This window comes from Indicator indicator, chromosome 1 (genome assembly GCF_027791375.1).
Source record: "Indicator indicator isolate 239-I01 chromosome 1, UM_Iind_1.1, whole genome shotgun sequence".
Classification (NCBI taxonomy): domain Eukaryota; kingdom Metazoa; phylum Chordata; class Aves; order Piciformes; family Indicatoridae; genus Indicator; species Indicator indicator.
The window spans coordinates 62,975,131-62,995,245 of NC_072010.1; the positions used below are offsets into that span (position 1 = coordinate 62,975,131).

At 39.6% G+C, this 20,115-nt stretch overlaps 1 protein-coding gene across 1 annotated transcript in view; it reads left to right on the forward strand.

Moving 5' to 3' along the window:
* MYO16 (myosin XVI) overlaps window positions 1-20,115 on the forward strand; it is a 294,040-nt gene that overhangs the window by 49,582 nt on the left and 224,343 nt on the right. Inside the window, exon 4 of the mRNA XM_054383685.1 lies at window positions 17,043-17,151. Coding sequence (XP_054239660.1) covers window positions 17,043-17,151 — 109 coding nt within the window. The remainder of the gene's footprint in view (window positions 1-17,042; window positions 17,152-20,115) is intronic.

Sequence of the window (20,115 nt, forward strand, 5' to 3'; positions counted from 1 at the left end):
AGTTCCTAACCCAGCGCAGAGTGCTGCTGTCCAAGCCACAGGCTGACAGCTTGGCCAGGAGTTTGCTGTGGGGGACAGTGTCAAAGGCCTTGCTGAAGTCCAGGTAGACTACATCCACAGCCTGCCCCACATCCACCAGGCTGGTCACCTGGTCATAGAAGGAGATCAGGTTGGTGAGGCAGGACCTGCCCCTCCTAAATCCATGCTGTCTGGGCCTGATCCCTTGGCCATGCTGCAGGTGTGCTGTGATTGCCCCCAAGATGATCTGCTCCATAATTTTCCCTGGCACTGAGGTCAGGCTGACAGGTCTGTAGTTCCCAGGTTCCTCCTTCCGGCCGTTCTTATGGATGGGCATTACACTGGTCAGCTTCCAGTCACCTGGGACCTCTCTGGTGAGCCAGGACTGCTGATAAATGGTGGAGAGTGGCTTAGCCAGCTCAACTGCCAGCTCCCTCAATACCCTTGGATGGATCCCGTCTGGTCCCATGGACTTGTGAGTATCCAAGTGGCTCAGCAAGTCCCTAACTACTTCCTCCTGGATATCAGGTGGATTATACTACTCCCTGACCCCATCTACCAGTTTGGGAGGCCAGTTATCCTGAAGATGTCCTGCCTTGCTGTTGAAAATGGAGGCAAAAAAGATATTTAGTACCTCAGCCTTTTCCTCATCTTTGATTACAATATTCCCCTCCAGGTCCAATAAAGAGTGGAGGTTTTTCTTGCCCCTCTTTTTGGCATTAATATATTTATAAAAATGCTTTTTATTGTCTTTCACAGCAGTGGCCAGTTTGAGTTCTAACTGGGCTTTTGCCTCTCTAATTTTTCTCCTGCATGATCTAACAACATCCTTAAATGTATCCCCCACTTTCTGAAGGCAATACACCCTCTTTTTTTCCCTTAATTCCTTCAAGAGATGCTTGCCCATCCAAGCCAGTCACCTTCCCCGGCAGCTAATCTTTCAGCACATGGGCACAGCCTGTTCCTGTGCCTTCAAGAGCTCCTGGTTGAAGTAGGTCCAACTGTCCTGGACCCCTTTGTTCTTAAGGGCTGCTACCCAGGGCACTCTCCGAATTAGTTGCTTAAATAAGGTGAAGTTTGCCCTCTGGAAGTCCAAAGTAAGGGTTCTGTTATTGCTCCTCCTTATTTCCCTGCATATTGAAAACTCCACTATCTCATGGTCACTGCACCCTAGACAGCCTCCTACCATCACATCTCCCACCAGCCCTTCTCTATTTGAGAACAGCAGGTCAAGCAGGGCCTGACCCCTGGTAGGCTCACATAACATCTGCATCAAGAAGCTGTCCTCCATACACTCCCAAGAACCTTCTGGACTGCCTCCTCTTTGCTGAGTTAAGTTCCCAGCAGATGTCTGGCAGGTTAAAGTCACCCACAAGGACAAGGTCTGATGATCTTGAGACAGCCTCCAGCTGCTCGTAGAATATTTCATCGACCACTTCATCCTGGTTGGGTGGTCTATAACAGACTCCAACCATGATGTCAATTTTGTTAGCCCTCCCTCTGACTTTTACCCACAGGCACTCAGTCCTTTCATCCTCTTCCTCAAGTTGTGTGGCATCAAGAGGTTCCCTAATACACAGGGCCACTCCTCCTCCTCTTCTCCCTCACCTGTCTCTCCTAAAGAGCTTGTAACCATCCAGTGCAGTACTCCAATTGTGAGAATCATCCCACCATGTTTCTGTGATGGCAACTATATCATAGTTTTGCTGGTGAACCAAGACTTACAGTTCCTCTTGTTTGTTACCCATACTGCATGCATTGGTGTACATGCACTTCAACTGGGCTGCTGATTTCTTGACTAACTCTAGTTTATGTCCCTCTCTCTCCTCTCCAGAGAGACCAGTTTCATCACCTACTGCCTTCAAACCTAGTTTAAAGCCCTCGCAATGAGCCCTGCCAACCCTTGGGGGTTGGTCTCTTCTCCCAGGCAACCAGTGACAGAAGGAGAGCTGCACCAGGGGAGGTTTAGGCTGGATGTTAGGAAGAAATTCTTCACAGAAAGAGTGATTGGCCATTGGAATGGGCTGCCCAGGGAGATGGTGGAGTCACTGTCCCTGGAAGTGTTTAAAATAAGACTGGATGAGGCACTTAGTGCCATGGTTTAGTTGATTAGATGGTGTTGGGTGATAGGTTGGACTTGATAATCTTGAAGGTCCTTTCTAACCTGGTTAATTCTGTGATTCTGTGATTCTGTAAGGCTGGAAACTTATGTTTGGTTAATGTATAAATGTTGGCTGTGGTTACACTTGTATTGTTAGGATTTATGAGTATATATTTTCCTTTTCATATGAGAAAATTTGGCATGTGGTGTGTCTCCCACAGCAAATTACTACTTTTTGTGGCTGCAAATTTTTGACGTTAGGAAAAATGTCATGAAGGTTCTATCAAGTACTGGAACAGGCTGCCCAGGAAAGTGGTTGAATCATCATCCCTAGAGATTTTTAAACAGCATGTAGACATGGTGCTTAGGGACATGGTTTAGCAGCAGACTTGGTAGTGATAGGTTAATGGTTGGACTCCTCTTCCAGCATCAACAGCACTATGATTCTCTGGTATCTGCTGCACTTCATCCATTACCCAACCACAAGAAAATAGCAGGATAATCTGCTTGTCTGGTAAGTTCTCTAATTAATGAGATGTTGATGCTTTAAGAAGCCAGTTCTGTATTAAGACAAATGGCATGCTAAACTTCCCAAGTACATTTGGTACTGCAGACGATGGCTTGTTTGTAGAGTGTATAGATTTAGTTACTAACCATCAGGGCAGTGTCACCCTAAGTGCAGATTAAGCTGCCATACAGTCCTTTCTGTACACACTTGTAATCTGTTGATATTATCAGTCAAGAAAATGAATCTGTCTCATAAAAGAAAATCCAAATTAGCTGAGTTAAATTAACAGTTTTGTACTGTTAGTTCCTTACATGAAATTAATACATTTCTCCTTGCAGAAACTAGATACTGTACACAGCTATCACTTATTACCTACTGTTTATTCCCTTGCTTTTTATAGCAGAGAGACGTAGTACAGACTTTTCTTTCAATTTACTGTACACACACACACACACACATATATATATATATACACACACACATTAATGTGACTTTTACTTTGCATTAGTACAATGGTAATATTTAATGTTATGCTTGAAGTAGTGTTGCTAATTTCCACATGCCATTTAAAGCATATTTATGTATATATGTTGTAGTGTGTGTGTGTGCAGACTCCAAATGGACTGGAGAAGGAAAATCAGAACCTAGTAAAAAGTAATACTTGTTGTCCTATTTTCCTGTTTGTGCCCTGTACTTAGCAGTGTGATGGTTGGTAGAAGATGCTTCCTACTGTTTTACCTACAATAAAACTGTGCCTTATTAACTGTCTGGTGTTGTTCACGAATGACAGATATTACTAATGTCAGGGAGTGATCTTTTTATTTTCTAAAATATGAGACTTGCTTGACCTTCTGTAGTTACAAAATTAGTTAATGGCTTGTAAAGTAAATTTCAACTCTAACTGTAGTGTCTGAATTAAAGGCTTTTTGATGGGCATTCCAAAGGCTCGGTCCTTACTGTGTGAAGGAAAATTTGTTCTAAAAATAAAAAGCAATCCTTTTATGTGACCTTTTGTTGCAGACTTATGAGGAAGGGACAGGATCATTTTTCTGTATGCCTGTCATAATTTTTAATGATTAAAATTAAAAGAAAGGAAACTGTGCTCATGTACTGTTATCAGAGGCATTCAGTGCTTGAATAATTTCATTTTTTTTCCATAAGCTCAGCTGCTGATGGGGAGTGTGCAAGTCCCATGTGCACAAGCAGATGGGGAAATTCTAGTCTTTAGTCATCGATGCTCTTTGAAGATTCACTTCTAATTCCCTTTTCTTGCCAAATAATTTGAGAGCTGGCAATGTCAAGTCAAATACCCATCCTCCTGTACTTCAACCACCCTTTCTGTTGACCTCATTTTGATCTTTTGCATTTTTGTTGCAGTATCTTAAAATTAGACCTGAATGTTTTTCTAGGCAAAGAGAACTTTTCTTTGTGGTACAGTACCATGCAAGTACGTATATAATTGTTCACTAGCTCCCCTTTAATATCATACTCTTTTTTTTTTTTTTTTTCCTAATGCAAGGCAATTTTGTCAGGTAAAATATAGAAATAGTGATTTACATGGAGACAAGTGCATATCCTGAGAACGGAGCTGGCTCCTATAATTTCTGTTTGAGTAATGGTTATGTGCAGTGGCTGGATGTTTAAACCCATGACTGTATGGGAGCCCTACTACTGGACTTGAATGTGTTCTGCTCATGGTCCAAACTTGATGATGGAAATCACATTCACACCAAATGCCCAGACCAAAGCTTCATTTACTCTACACTGTGGTTAAGCTAAAGTATCCCATCCATGACGTCACAACTAGCCAAAAAGAGTAAGAGAAAAGATATTGCTATGATCTGTTTCCTTATAATTTTTAAACCAGCAATGATTACATTTGAAAAAGACATATCAAGGCTTATACAATTAGTGTTCAAATTGTATGGCAAAATATGGGCATGCATTTGAGCTAGAGATTTTGATTATGTTAAGAATAATTAGTTGAACTTATTGGAAAAATACAGACTGAAGTATGGAAGTAAAGAAACAGAAATTAATATAATAAAAATAATTCTCGCTTTCCAATTTCTAATCAAACTAGCTGAATGAATCTGCATATTTTGAGATACTTAGGTGTAAGACAAGGGGAAGTAAAAACAACTTCTTGAGGTAAAACTAAGTGGAAACTAGACTTCATTTGCCTTAGAAATGAACACCTTAAATTCCATGAAACCACGGTAATGTATGCTAAGAGTCATAATATGAAGAACCATAATGAAAGGTTTGGGTTTTGTGTTTTGTTTTTTTTTTTTTTTTTTTGGTAGTTTCTCCTGTCCGTGTGCTTAGTTGTATTTTACTTTGAACAATGCCATTGAAAACATACTATACTTCTGCAGTGTTATCAGAAGTGTTCAGTACTGAAACCAAGTGCGACTTTATTTGCCTGTTAGATGCCTTCCAGCTGATGGGTGGAATTTAAGTCCCTATGGTGCACAAACAGATGGGAAAATGTTGGTGTTTAGTTTGCAGTTATCAGTGCTAATTCTTTTATCTTCTGAATGCATTAGTCAAATGGACTATGCCTGTCAAGCAATCTGTAGTATGTGCCATGACAGCCTTTTTTTTTTTCTTCTTTTTAACTCTACTAAAAATCTTTTCTGTGTGCTGACATTGTATGTGTTCTATTAGTTTACAGAAAAAAAATACCTTATTTGGGTAAGTAAATGATTGCCAAAATAGTTGTGGAACTTCGGCGATTTTAAAGTGTCTCTTGAAATACAATTGCGTATGTCTGTAGATCTTGCACATGCAGTTCTGTATGATACTTCTTATAAACAGCCACTGTATTAAGATGCCTGGGATTTCTGGAGCCTTATAATATTCTTTATGCATATCAGCAAGCAGTCATAAATCCTAATTTATGGATTCTAACTGAACAGTCTGTTTTGACCAGGAGTTTAGTTGTACATTTATATTTTGGTGCCTGTTTCAGCAATGTGGAACCCAGAAGTGGCGTGTATTTAAAATCTTGAATCTCCACTCAGCTGAAATACTTGTTCAAGGATGAGTGAATTTTCAGTTGCATTTTCATGAAGATTCTTTGACTGGTCTGGCATGTAGCTGTGAGGGGCAAAAAAGTAAGTAGTAATGGCATAGGATAAATTTATGTTGATACGTAAATTTACACGATGTATTTTAATAAGTATAGAAGAGTATTGGCAGAAAATTTTTTGCTCTGAGTTATCTCTTGATTTCCTTTAAAGTGCCTTTTTGGAGATATGTGATCTCTCCAGTTTATTTTGTGTTCAGGAAGGGCGGTTACAAGGCTTTGAATTCAGCTTTAATTCTGAAGGCTGTGTTGTCACAGACATAAGGGATAGAGCTTTGTGTTTGTGTTTTTGTGGTGTGGGATCAGGAATGCTGAAAATTAATTCCAACTTTACTTATATCACAAGTTAAGCTCATCCAGATGGCAGATGGTTCCTACTTCTTGTGAAAGAATAATTTTGGTGGTGTGACAGGCATGGGTTTGTAGACAGTAGCAACTTTTATAAGATTTAAAGCCCTGAGATAAAACAAAGATTGCATACAGTTTATCATGAGTATCTTTCCTCTCTGAGAGGTAGGGACTCCTGCTTCAGATGAGCTCAAGGTTATGGAAGAAGTCATGTATCAAGTACACTAGGCCAGCAAGTCCACTTGAAAGAAATAAGAGGTTTTTCCATTTGTGTTAAAGGAGAATTTGTTTTCCTGAGTATGCCTTAAGATGATGCCCTACTGTGGAGAAAATCATAGGAACACAATGATACATTCTTTGCATTTTCTCTGTAGCTGCACAAGCCCATGTAAGGCATTAATGCAACATTAGTGTATCAAATTGCAAGCATGATGGATGCAGTTACATCTTTGCAGTTGTTATTTTGATTTGTTATGCACAGATTTTATTTCTGAATTGCTGTATGGAGTTTGGATTCTTGTTCAGATTATTTTGTGAAGAGATGTCAGCAAGAAAGAAAGAAAATACTTTCAATTTGGAAACTGCAACATGAGACTTCTGTTTACATTTCTTCAATGCTTTTAGAAGTTCAGGTTTCAATAAATCAGAATTTAGTAAGGAAAACCTATTATTTTGGAACGGTTATGCCTAGATCTGATACCCATTACAGATGGGGTATATTGATGTTTGGATGTGGAACTTAACTACCTGTGATTAGGTTAACTGCCTGAGAGAACACAGAGTTTATTATTTGCAAGTATAGAGTCTTACAGTTTATTATTTTTGCAAGCGTAGAGAGTCTTGCACCTGGGAAAGAACAACCCCATGTATCAGAATAGGTTGGGGACTGGCCTGTTGGCGTGAAGGGGAAAAGGACCTGGGGGTCCTAGTGAATGGAAGATTGACCATGAGGCAGCAATGAATTCTTGTGGCCAAGGTGGCCAATGCCATTCTGGGCTGTATTAGAAGGGGTGTGGTCAGTAGGTAGAGAGAGATTCTCCTCCCCCTCTACTCTGCCCTAGTGAGGCTACATCTGGAATATTGTGTCCAGTTCTGGGCCCCTCAGTTGAAAAAGGACAGGGAACTGCTTGAAAGAGTCCAGCACAGAGCCACAAAAATGATTAAGGGAGAGGAACATCTTCCTTATGAGGAGAGACTGCAGGAGCTGGGTCTCTTTAGCTTGGAGAAGAGTATACTGAGGGATGACCTCATTAATGTTTATAAATACGTAAAGGGTGAGTGCCAAGAGGATGGAGCCAGTCTCTTCTCTGTTGTGCCCAATGAAAGGACAAGGGGCAATGCGTGGAAATTGAGGCATAGGAAGTTCCATGTAAACATAAGTAAAAGTTTTTTCATTGTGAGGGTGACAGAACACTGGAACAGGCTGCCCAGGGGAGTTGTGGAGTCTCCTTCTCTGGAGAGATATTCAAAACCCACCTGGATGTGTTCCTGTGTGATCTGGTATGGGTGACCTGGCAGGGGGTTGGACTAGAGGATCTTTTGAGGTCCCTTCCAGCCCTTAACATTCTGTGATTCTGTGATAGTACTTTGAAGCTCAGGTCATCAGTCCTGACTCATTGAAATTTCCATTTAATGAAAGATCAGGTGTGTGCCCTCCAGCTACAGTGATGGAAACTGCCCTAGAAAGGATGAAGAACAGACTTGTGAAAAGTTGCTTTTGTACAGGTGAAATTTTAATTTATTTGTTTTCCTTTGAGATATATAAAAGAGGCTGCTAAGATTAGCTGTATAGCACATATCCCTATTGGGGGATTGTTTTCTGTCAGTCTCATTCCTGACTTCTGTAAAGGGAGTATGTAGTCTTTTTTCATCTTCTTCTTTTGGCAAACTACATTAAGTGTCATTCAAGCCAAACCAGCAGCTAGAGCAGCTTTTGAGGTAATTGTAGTGTTTGCTGTGGACAACACTGGAATTTACATATCTTTGTAGATGGCTTGTAAACATTTGTATTCTGTTTTCCATTCTACTTCAAGCCTAGAGGGAGGAGGAATAAAAATAAAAATGTAGTGAGCTGCCTGGTAGACTCCTAGTCTTGAGTCTGCTCAGAGTGTAGCTGGGTTTTTCATGGTGTTTTTGACCTTTTGTTCTGGAACAGGAATCCTTTACTCTGGAATTGATAGAACTCAGTTAACTGTACTCCAAATATCTTAAGAATCTCCAGTGTCACAGGGAGGAGGCTTCCTTAAAGATTTATGTGGAAAAAGCTATGTTGAAAGTATTAAGGCTGCAATCAACATTCTGAGAGACAATGTCTAGATTTATTACAATATTTTCCAGATTGTTTGTACTGAAAAAGTGAAAACAAGAGGTACCTCAGCTTGTGTGTGCCGGGTTGCTTCTTAGTAAAGAGGTGAACCTGTATTACGATAAGAACAGATAGGGGATCTGTCAATGGAGAAGCTATAATTGTAATCACTAAAACTCTCATTTCTTTTTTCCCAGCTCTTCTAGTAACAAAATTGTTATTTCTGTGCAATAATTTCCTGCCTACAGAAAATCTGTTGTTGAAATGAGTTGGAAGGAAAACGTGCTTTTTAACTGAGAGCAGCTGCTCAACCTCATTTAATCTTTTATTTTGTTGTTTGTGATTTGCTAACATGGAGGAGTCTGATTTTTTTGAGCTCTGCCTTGAGAACTGTTCCTGTTCTTTGCAACATGAATTTGTGAAAAGTGAGATCCAATGTTAATGACCTAAATCAAAGTACTGTGTAGAGCAACTTTATCCCTTTCACTTTCTTAATGATTGAGAGTCAAACAAATCCAAAAGGAGCTAAAAAAAAAAAGGACACAGATAGATTTCTGGGATTTGGTATCCTGAATGAAAATTAGTGCAAACCTTTGAAGTCAGAGAGCAAAATCATCATGGAGCCCATGGTCATGTGTGATTTCCTGTGTTTCTTGGTTTTCAAACAAATAGAGCATTATATCCTAGTTATTGTTGCTTTCTATTTAACTGATAGTGTACTAAGGACTTTTAGAAGGATGTACTATTTGCACAATAAACATAGAATATGTGAAAGCATGCCTATGTGTGTGTGTTGTAAACCTAGGACATCCTTTTAGTGGAGTTAATGTGAAGAAGCAGGTCAATAAAGAGGGAAAACTTAACTACTCGTGTTATGGGTAGTGAAATGCCACAACTGTATTTTATGAATAACTACATTAGTCTTGGTCTACTTATGTGGTTAACATCATCTTGTAACAAGGAATAGTTTGTCAGTCATAGTTTTATTTTAAAAAATGTAGAATTTTCCAGGCTGTTATTGAATAAATGCTAGCCTTTCCTTTCTGGGAACAGTGGTTAACAAAAAAAGAGAGAAATACTGTGGGTTTTTTGGTATATTTACACACATAGAGATGTATATTTACATATCTATCTATCTATCTATCTATCTATCTATCTATCTATCTATCTATCTATCTATTTATCTATCTACCTACCTACCTACCTACCTATCTATCTGCTTAGCTATCTATGGAGTGTGTGGAATGGAGTAAAATAGATGACTAATATAAATAAAAATACAGATATCAAAAAATCAGGTTTGAGGGGAGGGGGTTGACAGGTCACTGCACAAATTGCACATGACCAGCATACTTTGGAGCACTTGAACCATATTACCAACTGTGCAGAAGCCTGTTACTAGGAGAAAATTTTTTGTATTCCTCAGGCTGTAATTTTTTTCTGATCGCCTTCATAAATACTTATGAAACCAATACTGGTAATCCCAAGCAAAAGAGGTGACTGTGTCATGATAATTTTAGTGGATCATACTTAGACTTTCTGTAGTCTACCTGTCTTCCACCTGAAAACAGGCACATGCTGACTGCTTCAGCAAGCGCTTCAACTTGCAAACCCGTATGAGCACAAAGTTACCCAGGTGTAGCATCCTAGATAGAGAGATAAGCAAGAGAGAGTAACTAGCCAGAGACATGCCCAAATCCTTCACAAGTCCTTGAGGAACCTCAGCAATTTAGGTATCCTATAAGAAGGCACAAGTCAGATTGCATTGCAGTCCAAACAATTGTGATGCTATTATATTTCTGGACGTACAACCTAGCACTTAGAACTCTGGCCCTGAGTGTAGGAGATGGTTGGAGATGGAGGGAGAAGGTCTAAACCAACAGCCTTTCTTCCCATAAAACTACCTTTGATTATGCCCATAAAGTCCTGGGAGAATGTGGTTTTCACCCATTCTGATGAAGCTGAGATGCTGATAGACAAAATGCTGTGGAATTCAGAGAGACAGAAGGGGAAAAAAATCTTTTAAAAGTGCACATTCCTCAGAACAGAGATTCCTGGCTCTTTGTTCTTTTTTCAAGTAATGGTAGGTAGATAGATTTCTCATTTGGGAAATGAGATAAGGTGCATGGGAAATGCTAAGCCTGAGAAAAAGTATCAAGGGTTATTAGCCAGCTAATAAATAGCACTGATAAACCTACATCTGTTACACAGAAGAAAGAGTTTTTAAGACTTAAAAAAATTATAAAGACTTGCCTCTGTGCATATTTGAGTTTTAGATTTTAGTTAATTCTTAGGGGAAAAAAAAGAGATTGGAGGAGAAAATAAAAAAAAATGTTTGCTTGTGAGTTATCAGTATCACAAATTAGGCTTTCTAAATGTAGAATATGGACTAAACTCAATTCATTTTACCAGTGGGAGCTTAGACATTGATCTACAGAGATATAGCTACCACAAAATAGTCTTAAGAATTTGTGATTGCATTTGTACTTGGGCCAAGTGGCAAGGGGTATCTTGTATAGGGACAGAGCCCTATAGAGGACTCTGTCTATGCTCACAGTCTACAGTGAAGTTACTTGTTTTTATAAATTCATGCAAATTGAAATTTACAATAGTGCTTGGACTTCAGAAGGTATTTGGTTTTCTCCCCACTTTCTGGAACACTAACCAGGAAGAAAGAGTTGATCTCTTACTGCATCCTGGTGTGCAAAGTGCTGCTCTTGCCTGTACTATCCTAAATTAGCTAGAAGTTTAGCTATACAAAGATGTGATAACGGGATAAGTTATACTGGGAATGTACATTGTATCATGCACACAGTGGATCTAAAGTTGCTCTTTTCCACTGAAACAGAAGTCATCTCAAACTACTTCCTGTTGGGAAAAAAATGGGAGTATGCACATGGACTGGTACTATAAAACCTACTTCATGCTGTATTGTTCCTGAGCTCAGTATATAATCTCTAGAGTCAGCAGTTTTGCACATGTGGAATTGAGCTATTCTGCTCAATTTGGCCAAAATACAAATATATCAGAGATTCTACAAATATGTAAATAGGCAGAAAATGAAACAGAATTAAAAAAATATCAGTCCTTTGGTTGCAGGCTGATTTCTGGTCATATGGGGGTAGTGTGCAAATCTGGCACCATCTACTCAGTTATCACCAGAATTCATTCTCATATGTACTCCCTGCATATGGATGTTGTTCTGCATAGCAGGGCTTGTAATTCAGTTGCATTTCACATTCTGTGTATGGAAATAAGCATGTTTGGGAACATTTTTTTAATAGAATCATAGAATCAGTCAGGGTTGGAAGGGACCACAAGGATCATCTAGTTCCAACCCCCCTGCCATGGGCAGGGACACCTCACACTAGATCAGGCTGGCCACAGCCTCATCCAGCCTGGCCTTAAACACCTCTAGGGATGGGGCCTCAACCACCTCCCTGGACAACCCATTCCAGGCTCTCACCACTCTCATGGTGAAGAACTTCTTCCTCATGTCCAGCCTGAATCTCCCCACTTCCAGCTTTATTCTGTTCCCCCTAGTCCTGTCGCTACCTGATATCCTAAACAGTCCCTCCCCAGCTTTCTTGTAGGCCCCCTTCAGATATTGAAAGGCCACAATAAGGTCACCTCGGAGCCTTCTCTTCTCCAGACTGAACAGCTCTAACTCTTTCAGTCTGTCCTCATAGGAGAAGTGCTCCAGCCCTCTGATCATCCTGGTGGCCCTTCTCTGGACACACTCCAGCATGTCCATATCCCTCTTGTAATAGGGGCTCCAGAACTGGACGCAGTACTCCAGGTGGGGTCTCACCAGAGCTGAGTAGAGGGGGAGAATCGCCTCCCTTGACCTGCTGGCCACACTTCTGATGCAGCCCAGGATCTGGTTGGCTTTCTGGGCTGCAAGTGCACGTTGACAGCTCATGTTGAGCTTCTCGTCCACCAGCACCCCCAAGTCCCTCTCCTCAGGGCTGCTTTCCAGCCAGTCACTGCCCAGCCTGTATTTATGCTTGAGATTGCCTCGACCCAGATGCAGGACCCTGCACTTTGTCTTGTTGAACCTCATGAGGTAGGCTTGTGCCCACCTCTCCAGCCTGTCAAGGTCCCTCTGGATGCCATCCCTTCCCTCCAGCGTGTCTGCTGCACCACACAGCTTGGTGTCATCAGCAAACTTGCTGAGGGTGCACTCAGTGCCTCTGCCCATGTCACCGACAAAGATGTTGAACAAGACTGGTCCCAGGACTGATCCCTGAGGGACTCCGCTTGTCACTGGCCTCCACTGGGACATGGAGCCATTGACAGCCACTCTTTGGGTGCGGCCATCAAGCCAGTTCTTTATCCATCTCGGTCCACCCATCAAACCCATGTGTCACCAGTTTGGAGACCAGGAGGTGGTGTGGGACAGTGTCGAAGGCTTTGCTCAGGTCCAGGTAAATGACATCAGTTGCTCACCCCTCATCTATTAATGTTGTCACCTGTTCATAATATCTTTAAAGATGTTCCTTCTGCAGTCTTTCTGAAATAGAAGCAATTTATCATTGCAGAAAAATGTAATTCTGAAAAATAATTTTTGCATTGAAAAAAGTTTTGCAATACATGTATGTTTTTTATCGAGAAATGAGTATGTCAGTATGAGAATGTGTAACTTAGTAACTTTTCAAGTACACTGAGCACTGCATGAAGAGTTCGAAGAGGTGGATAAAACATTTGAACTGAAATAGAATAAATATGGAATTGAATTTTTAATATAAGCAAGGGTTATATTACATTTGGAATTATTTATATAATTTTGGAAACTATAATATCAGAAACCATATTTTCTTCATCATCTATGAACAGGAACCTAAGAACAAAATAGGAGTGTATTGAAATAAAGTGAATTACATTTGCATCTCTAATCATATCTGGGTTTCTTATTATCTGGCCTAAACGGCTATATATGTAGCAATAAACCCAAAGATATTTATTACAATTTGGGCTGTCTGAATTTGAGCTCAAAGTATAATATTTGTCATTTGCTATCTGCAACATCTTCTGTGTCTTTGTCGTGCTCTCTCTATACTTCTCCTTGAGCCTGCTGTTTTTCTGCTCAGTGTGCCTCTGTCATTTATTCTGCTCTGACTTCTACCAGTTGTCTGTGTTATCTTCTGCCATGTCTTCTGCCACCTGTGGACTGCCTTTATTTATACAAGTATATAAATGGGTAGTTTGCATTACAATTAGAAAATAAGATTTCAAATAATCTTTCAGGATTGGCCATAACTAGGTGAGAGGTGCTTGGGAATAAAAGAAATCCTGTGAGTCTGTCACATTTAACAGTGGGTAATTGTCAATGTGTTGCAGGCAAATGTATAACCAGAGTGAAGAAGAAATACTCATATTGTGAGCACTTCAAAATATTGATGTGGACAATTTGCATCATATTGAGAACCTGTAACATATCTTTTTGTCAGAATAACATGCAACAATAAACTAAGAAGGAGAAATAACTGTGGAATTTCCCACCTTCTCTGTACCTAGAATGGCTTGCTTTCTGAAGCATACTGGAGTTTGGTACTGGGCATGATCTGCATGACACTCTCCAGAGGAGACTGCAAGAAGGGCAGGAGCAAAAAAGAACTGCTCAAGCAGAGACCGATCAGAGGATTTGGTGGAGAGTTATGACTCTGGGAAGACTAGCTGGGGAAGGAGGAAACAAGGAGTCACAAGAGAAGAGGAACTACAACATTCTGACCCAATTTCCTACACTGACACTGCAGGTGTAGCATTTGTCAGCAGGGTGATTAGAGATGGGAAGAGATCTTCAGAAATCCCTTCCAACTCCTACCATTATCATTTTAAGGGGGAGTAGTGGCATCTGGAAAGGAGTCCAAGCATAGTTCTCTAAGTATCTGCTTGTCTGTTTCCTTTTTTATTGGTAGCAGAATCAATAGTTAAGAAGTTAACCAATAAATTAAGTAAAATTCTCTGATACAAAACTTGCTTTATAGCCTGCAACAAACTTTGAAAATCAGTGTTTCTGGGTGCTCTTAAAACATTTGGTACAGTTCTTAAAATTAGATTTGCTGAAATGAAATTAGTTGAAGTCTTCACCAATGTATTGGCAGGCTTGGTGGGTAAAGGGGTGAGCAGTGGATATATTCCACCTCTATCTTAGTAAGGCTTTTGACATTGTCTTTGATGACATCCACATAGACAACCTATGGGGTAGGTCAGTAGGCAGTGAGGTGAGTTGAAAACTGGTAGCTGGTCCCATGGGGTTGTGATCAGCATCGTGAAGTCCAGATGGAGGCAATTAACTAGTGGTGTACTCCAGAGGTTAATAGTGTTCATTAATGACCTGTACAGTGAGATGGAGCAGACTCTCGGTAGATTCACAGATTATGTGTAAGAGGGTGGCAGGGATGATATTAGATCATATTAGAAGTGCTCATTGCTAAAGCCCACAAAAGATTTCTTTCTGAAGCAAGGTATGATTTTAAAGTGTACACCTTTGTCCAGAATTACTTCTTTACCTGAATTCTGAGAGTTTTTTCTTCCTCTGCCACCACAGCTTTTGCCAGACTTGATATTCTGTTTGGAAGCATTGCAAACGTTTATGAAATGACTTAATAAAGAACTATCCAACAAAAATTACTTGGAGCCAAGTAATTCCATGTTATATCCTTCTTTCAGTGGCATTACATTTTAGAAAGGAGTAAAAGTATGCTGCTGGCCAAGTTAGTTATCCTATTTTTACATTTAATGTCAAGAAATCTTTTTGGCTTCTTAAGAAAGAAGAATATGTATATAGGTTTGTTTTATTATTATCCTCCTGATCTTCTGACATTGCCTGGAGATTATTTACATGCAGGGAAGGATAGGTAATTCCAAGACTTTGTACCTTTTTTATTTTATGCAAGTCAGCTAGACACAAAAATGTGTTACTTTCTTGATTTTACTATCACCAGAAACTCTGATGGGTCAGTGAGTAGAAAGCAAAACAATAAAAAAAGAAATCATAACTTTCTAGTAGTGGAATGAGGGCAATAAATAGTTGTTAAACCATCCTGCAATGATATTATAATCTTCCAGTCTGTTCTTTATTTTTTTTTTTTATCATATTTTAATTTTGTCTGTCAGGACAGACAAATATAAATTTATTTTCATAGTACTATAATGAATATAAGATTTTGAACCTTGTAAATCTCTTTCCTTATAAATCTCTTTCCATTCCTTTTTACTAAGCACGAGAGTCAACTCCTTTCATCTAATCTGATTTAACAATTTGAAAGATAAGCATCTAATCTAAATTGGCTGTCTAGGTTCCCCTTACAGTCAGTGCAACATGACAGACACTAAAGGAAAATAGTACACTTTATAGCAGAATAATTAATTTGACTGCAGGTTATCTGAGATGTTTGTGATAGCCAAAGTGAGTAATTCTTTGATGCCTGTCTGTTCCCGCGCTACTAAGCGGGAACCCAGAAGATCACTCAGCCTATCAGTCCAGCTTTAACACCTGAAGTCTGAGGATGTGAATCCTACATGAATCTGCTGGTTTTACATGTCATATTTCACTCTGAGCCAGTAGCTGAGCCCATTTTGAGTTTTTCTTTCATACAAGGATTACAGAGTAATCTCCTGAAAGAACCAACCGCATTTCGTGTTAATAATTCTGTATTACAATTGGCACTGCTGCTGCCTCATTTTTATTAGCTAAACTTCTTATCATAAAAGGTGGTAAGAAAAGTAATTAAATTTACTACAGGTCACTGTTATTACATAATTCCTTTCGGTTAAAAGCTATGGAGAGAACACTTGAAATAAATTACATTAATGGCCTCTTAAGGAAGTTACATGATATTGCACAGTAATGTAAACCTTTATGTCCAGCAGACATTTAAATTTTCAAGGATAGGATGAGCTTTCTTATTTAAAAAAAAAATGCCTTTCATAGTGCAAATTCTTACACTAACAATGCTTAATATATAAAATACAAGTTTTATTATCATGCTACTGGTTTCTTTTCAAGCTTCTCATGAATCATGAATGGCTCCTTTTAGTTTGTCCTTTATCTTGGTTTGAATGAAACTTAGGGATGTGTCAGCATCACTCCTTTAAGGACTACAGTTGAAATCGTCAAGCTCACTTTTGTTGTCTCCGGTTGGTGACAAATGGCAGTTTTATTTAGCAAGGGATGGTTGTCTTTGAGGTCAGATTGATGGATTAGGGCATAAGAGGTTGGGTGAGCTGACAAGGTTGCTCTTAACAGCTACCCATCCCTACAGTGTGGGTGTCTGTGCAGCTTGCTGTTTACTGTGTAGTGTTTTAATGCAGACTGTAATCGGGGACAGCTTACTTCATTTTGAAATGCTGTGCTGCAAATAGCGGTGGTTCCAAAACTCACTGACAAGCAGCTCAGACATCTGTGCAGTAAAGGCAGGCTGGACAGGTAAGGTGGCAAGTCTCAGCTGTGCCAAGCAAAGCCAGACATTTTTGCATTCAATAGTTGTTGTTTTTTGGTTGTTGATGGTTTTTTTGTTTGTTGGGTGTTTTTGTTTTTGTTTTTTTTCTTTCCAGGTTATAATCAGCCCCAATGTTGAAATGTTTTTAAATGTGAATGTATAGGAACCCAGCAACGTTTTGAGGTTTCCCTACAAAATTCTAATATTTTTTCAATTCTTGTCTTTAGGCTGGAGCAAATGTGCTGTTGCAAGATGTTAATGGAAACATTGCGCTTGATTATGCTGTAGAAGGGACTGAATCTAGCAGCATTCTTCTGATGTACTTGGAAGAACATGGTAAGTCATCTCTTCAGCTTCTGAAATGTTTTTGCTGAACATGGCATAAAACCTAGGACATTGATTTGATATAAGTCTGCACCTAAGTATGTGGAACTAGATCAGTTTACAGATGAAGAGGAGGACTCTTTAGAGTCACAAAAGTTTCAGTACCTTTAGACTGGAACAGCTGACAAGGGTTAATGGCAGCAGATATTTTAAGATAAGCTTTAGCCCATTTATATGGAGATGCTAGAATATGAAAGCAGAAAAACTACCTTAATGCAGAATATTTAAAACCAATTAATTTAAAAATGTGAGAACCAGGTTTCCCATCTTGTTTTATTTCACCTGTGAGTTATATGTAACCTCAGAGTATATTTTTTCCCAGTGGCTGGCTGTTAAATACATGTCTACAAATAATCTAAAAGGAAACATATATGAAACTTTGTCACTTATTTAAAAAATACTAGTATTGATTTTGTTTTGTATTGAGAAAATACTGTAGCTAGATTTCTATTATGAAGTGTGCTTGCTAACAAGAACTTAAGTTGACAAGTAGTAGTTTATCAGTCTTACTTTTACCCTGTCCAGGCAGATCGATCCTATGCCATAATTGCAGTACTGTGTAATCTGGGCCTTTGGGTGATCAATGACAAAATGCCCATCAATTTTTCTTAGTCTGTTACTCTTCTTCTTGTCACAATAGGCAGCTCAAACTACCCTTATTTTGCAATTAGTTTTAAAAGTTTAATTAGTATCTTCTGAAATATTTGTGTATCCTACCATGAGTAATAGTAATCGAGGGAAAGAAACCCTGAAGGAGATATATCTATGTGGATAAGTTTGAACCATGCAGATTGTTTCTCTGTGGACTAATTTAGTGAAGCCCTCATCATTGCAGTAATGTCCACGCACACCTGCATATGCACACCCCAACACGGAGCAACGTATGGCAAAAAATCTTCTAGAAGAGCATTGGCTGATCCTGTAGTAAATATCATTTTCAGCTGTAGTGTTGTAAAACACCCACCTATAATCTCATCCTTTAAATACAATGCATAAGACATATTTTCTCATTCTCTGTACTTGCCTACATTCCTAAAAGATTTCCTTAATATTCTCCATTCAATTGTTCATCCTGGTTTACAACATTAAAAAGACGTTGCTGTGTAAAACAGACTATGCTGTAATCATTGCCTCCAACTGAAGTTACTGGAGGAAAATAAAATAGGGTGCATATGGCTCAGCTAATAAAAGAATAAAAAATATTTATTTTGATGTAACAAAATTAGACTGAAATGACTATTTTGATGTTACAGAAGACTGTGTTAATTTGGGCCATTATATAATCTAGCATAGGTCACACAGGAACACATCCAGATGGGTCTTTAAAAACCCAACTTTTCTGGTTGGGTCCACAACCTTTCTGGGGAGCCTGGTCCAGTGCTCCCGCACAGTAAAGTTCTTCCTCATATTGAGGTGGAACTTCCTGTGCTGTAGTTTACATCCATTGCCCCTTGTCCTATCAGAGGGTGCAAGTGAGAAGAGGCTTCCTTCTTGACATCCATCCCTTATATATTTATATGCATTTATTAGATCTCCTCTCAGTCTTCTCCTTTCCAGACTAAATAGCCCTACGTCTCTCAGCCTTTCCTCATAAGGCAGTGTTCCAGTCCCTTAATCATCTTTGTAGCCTTCCATTGAACTCTCTCAAGTAGATCCCTGTCCCTCTTGAACTGGGGAGCCCAGAACTGGATTGAATATTCCAGGTGAGGTCTTACTAGGGCAGAATAGAGAGGGAGGAGAACCTCCCTTAATCTGCTGGACACACTCCTGTTAATATACCCCAGGATCCCACTGGCCTTCTTGGCTAGAACAGCACATTGCTGACCCATGGATAACTTGTTATCCACCAGGACTCCCAGGTCCTTCTCCACAGGGCTGCTCTCCAGCAGATCACCTCCTAACCTGTACTGGTGCAGTTTATTATTCCTTCCCAGATGCAGGACTCTGCACTTAATCCTTGTTGATCCTCATTAGGTTCCAGTCTGTCCAGGTCTCAAATGGCTGCACAACCTTCAGGTGTATCAGCCAAGCCTCCCAGTTTGGTGTCATCAGCAAACTTGCTGAGCAGACATGCTGTCTGTTTGTCTGTCCTGTCATCAATGTTGATAAAGATGTTGAACAGGACTGGACCCAGCACTGATCCCTGGGGGACTCCACTAGTTACAGCTCTCCAGCTGGACTTGGCACCATTGACCACCACCCTTTGCACTCTATTGTGGAGCCAGTTCCTAATCCATCTCACTTTCTGTTCTTCTGTCCCACACTTCCTGAGCTTGATCACAAGGATGTTATGGGAGACAGTATCAAAAGCCTTGCTAAGGTCAAGGTAGACTACATCCACTGCTCTCCCTGCATCTACCCATTCACTTATGACATTGTAGAATGCTATCAGATTAGTCAAGCATGATTCCCTCTTGATAAATCCATGACTACTCCTGATAACCTTCTTCTTTTCCTTGTGCCTAGAGATGACAAGTTCTTAGAAGTCTGGTGTGTTTATAATTTATTGCCAATTTCACCGCTGTGGTAGTTCATTGTATGTGTTTGCACTACAAATATTAGTGAGCGAACTTCCTTTTCATTGTCAAAGAGAACCCGATTTACTCTGTTGAAGGCCTGGAACCCTAAGTGATAACAATAGCTTTAGATGCATTTAATGAGTTACATATTTAAAACTATTTTTACTTACTTACTGAAGTTCTGTAAGCCCTGTTTGGGCACAGGAGTATAACAAGTACAAAGAATGCTCTAGCAGCTGCCTGAAACCTTTGATATATGCTTTATCATTGTTATGGAATATAGCTCATCAAGAACTTATATGGAGATTATATTACTGAAGTCTACATGAAATTCTGTGTATTTAATTGAAGTATTCTCCTTTTCTGTACAGAAATTGTCTTTCTCAGATGTTATATA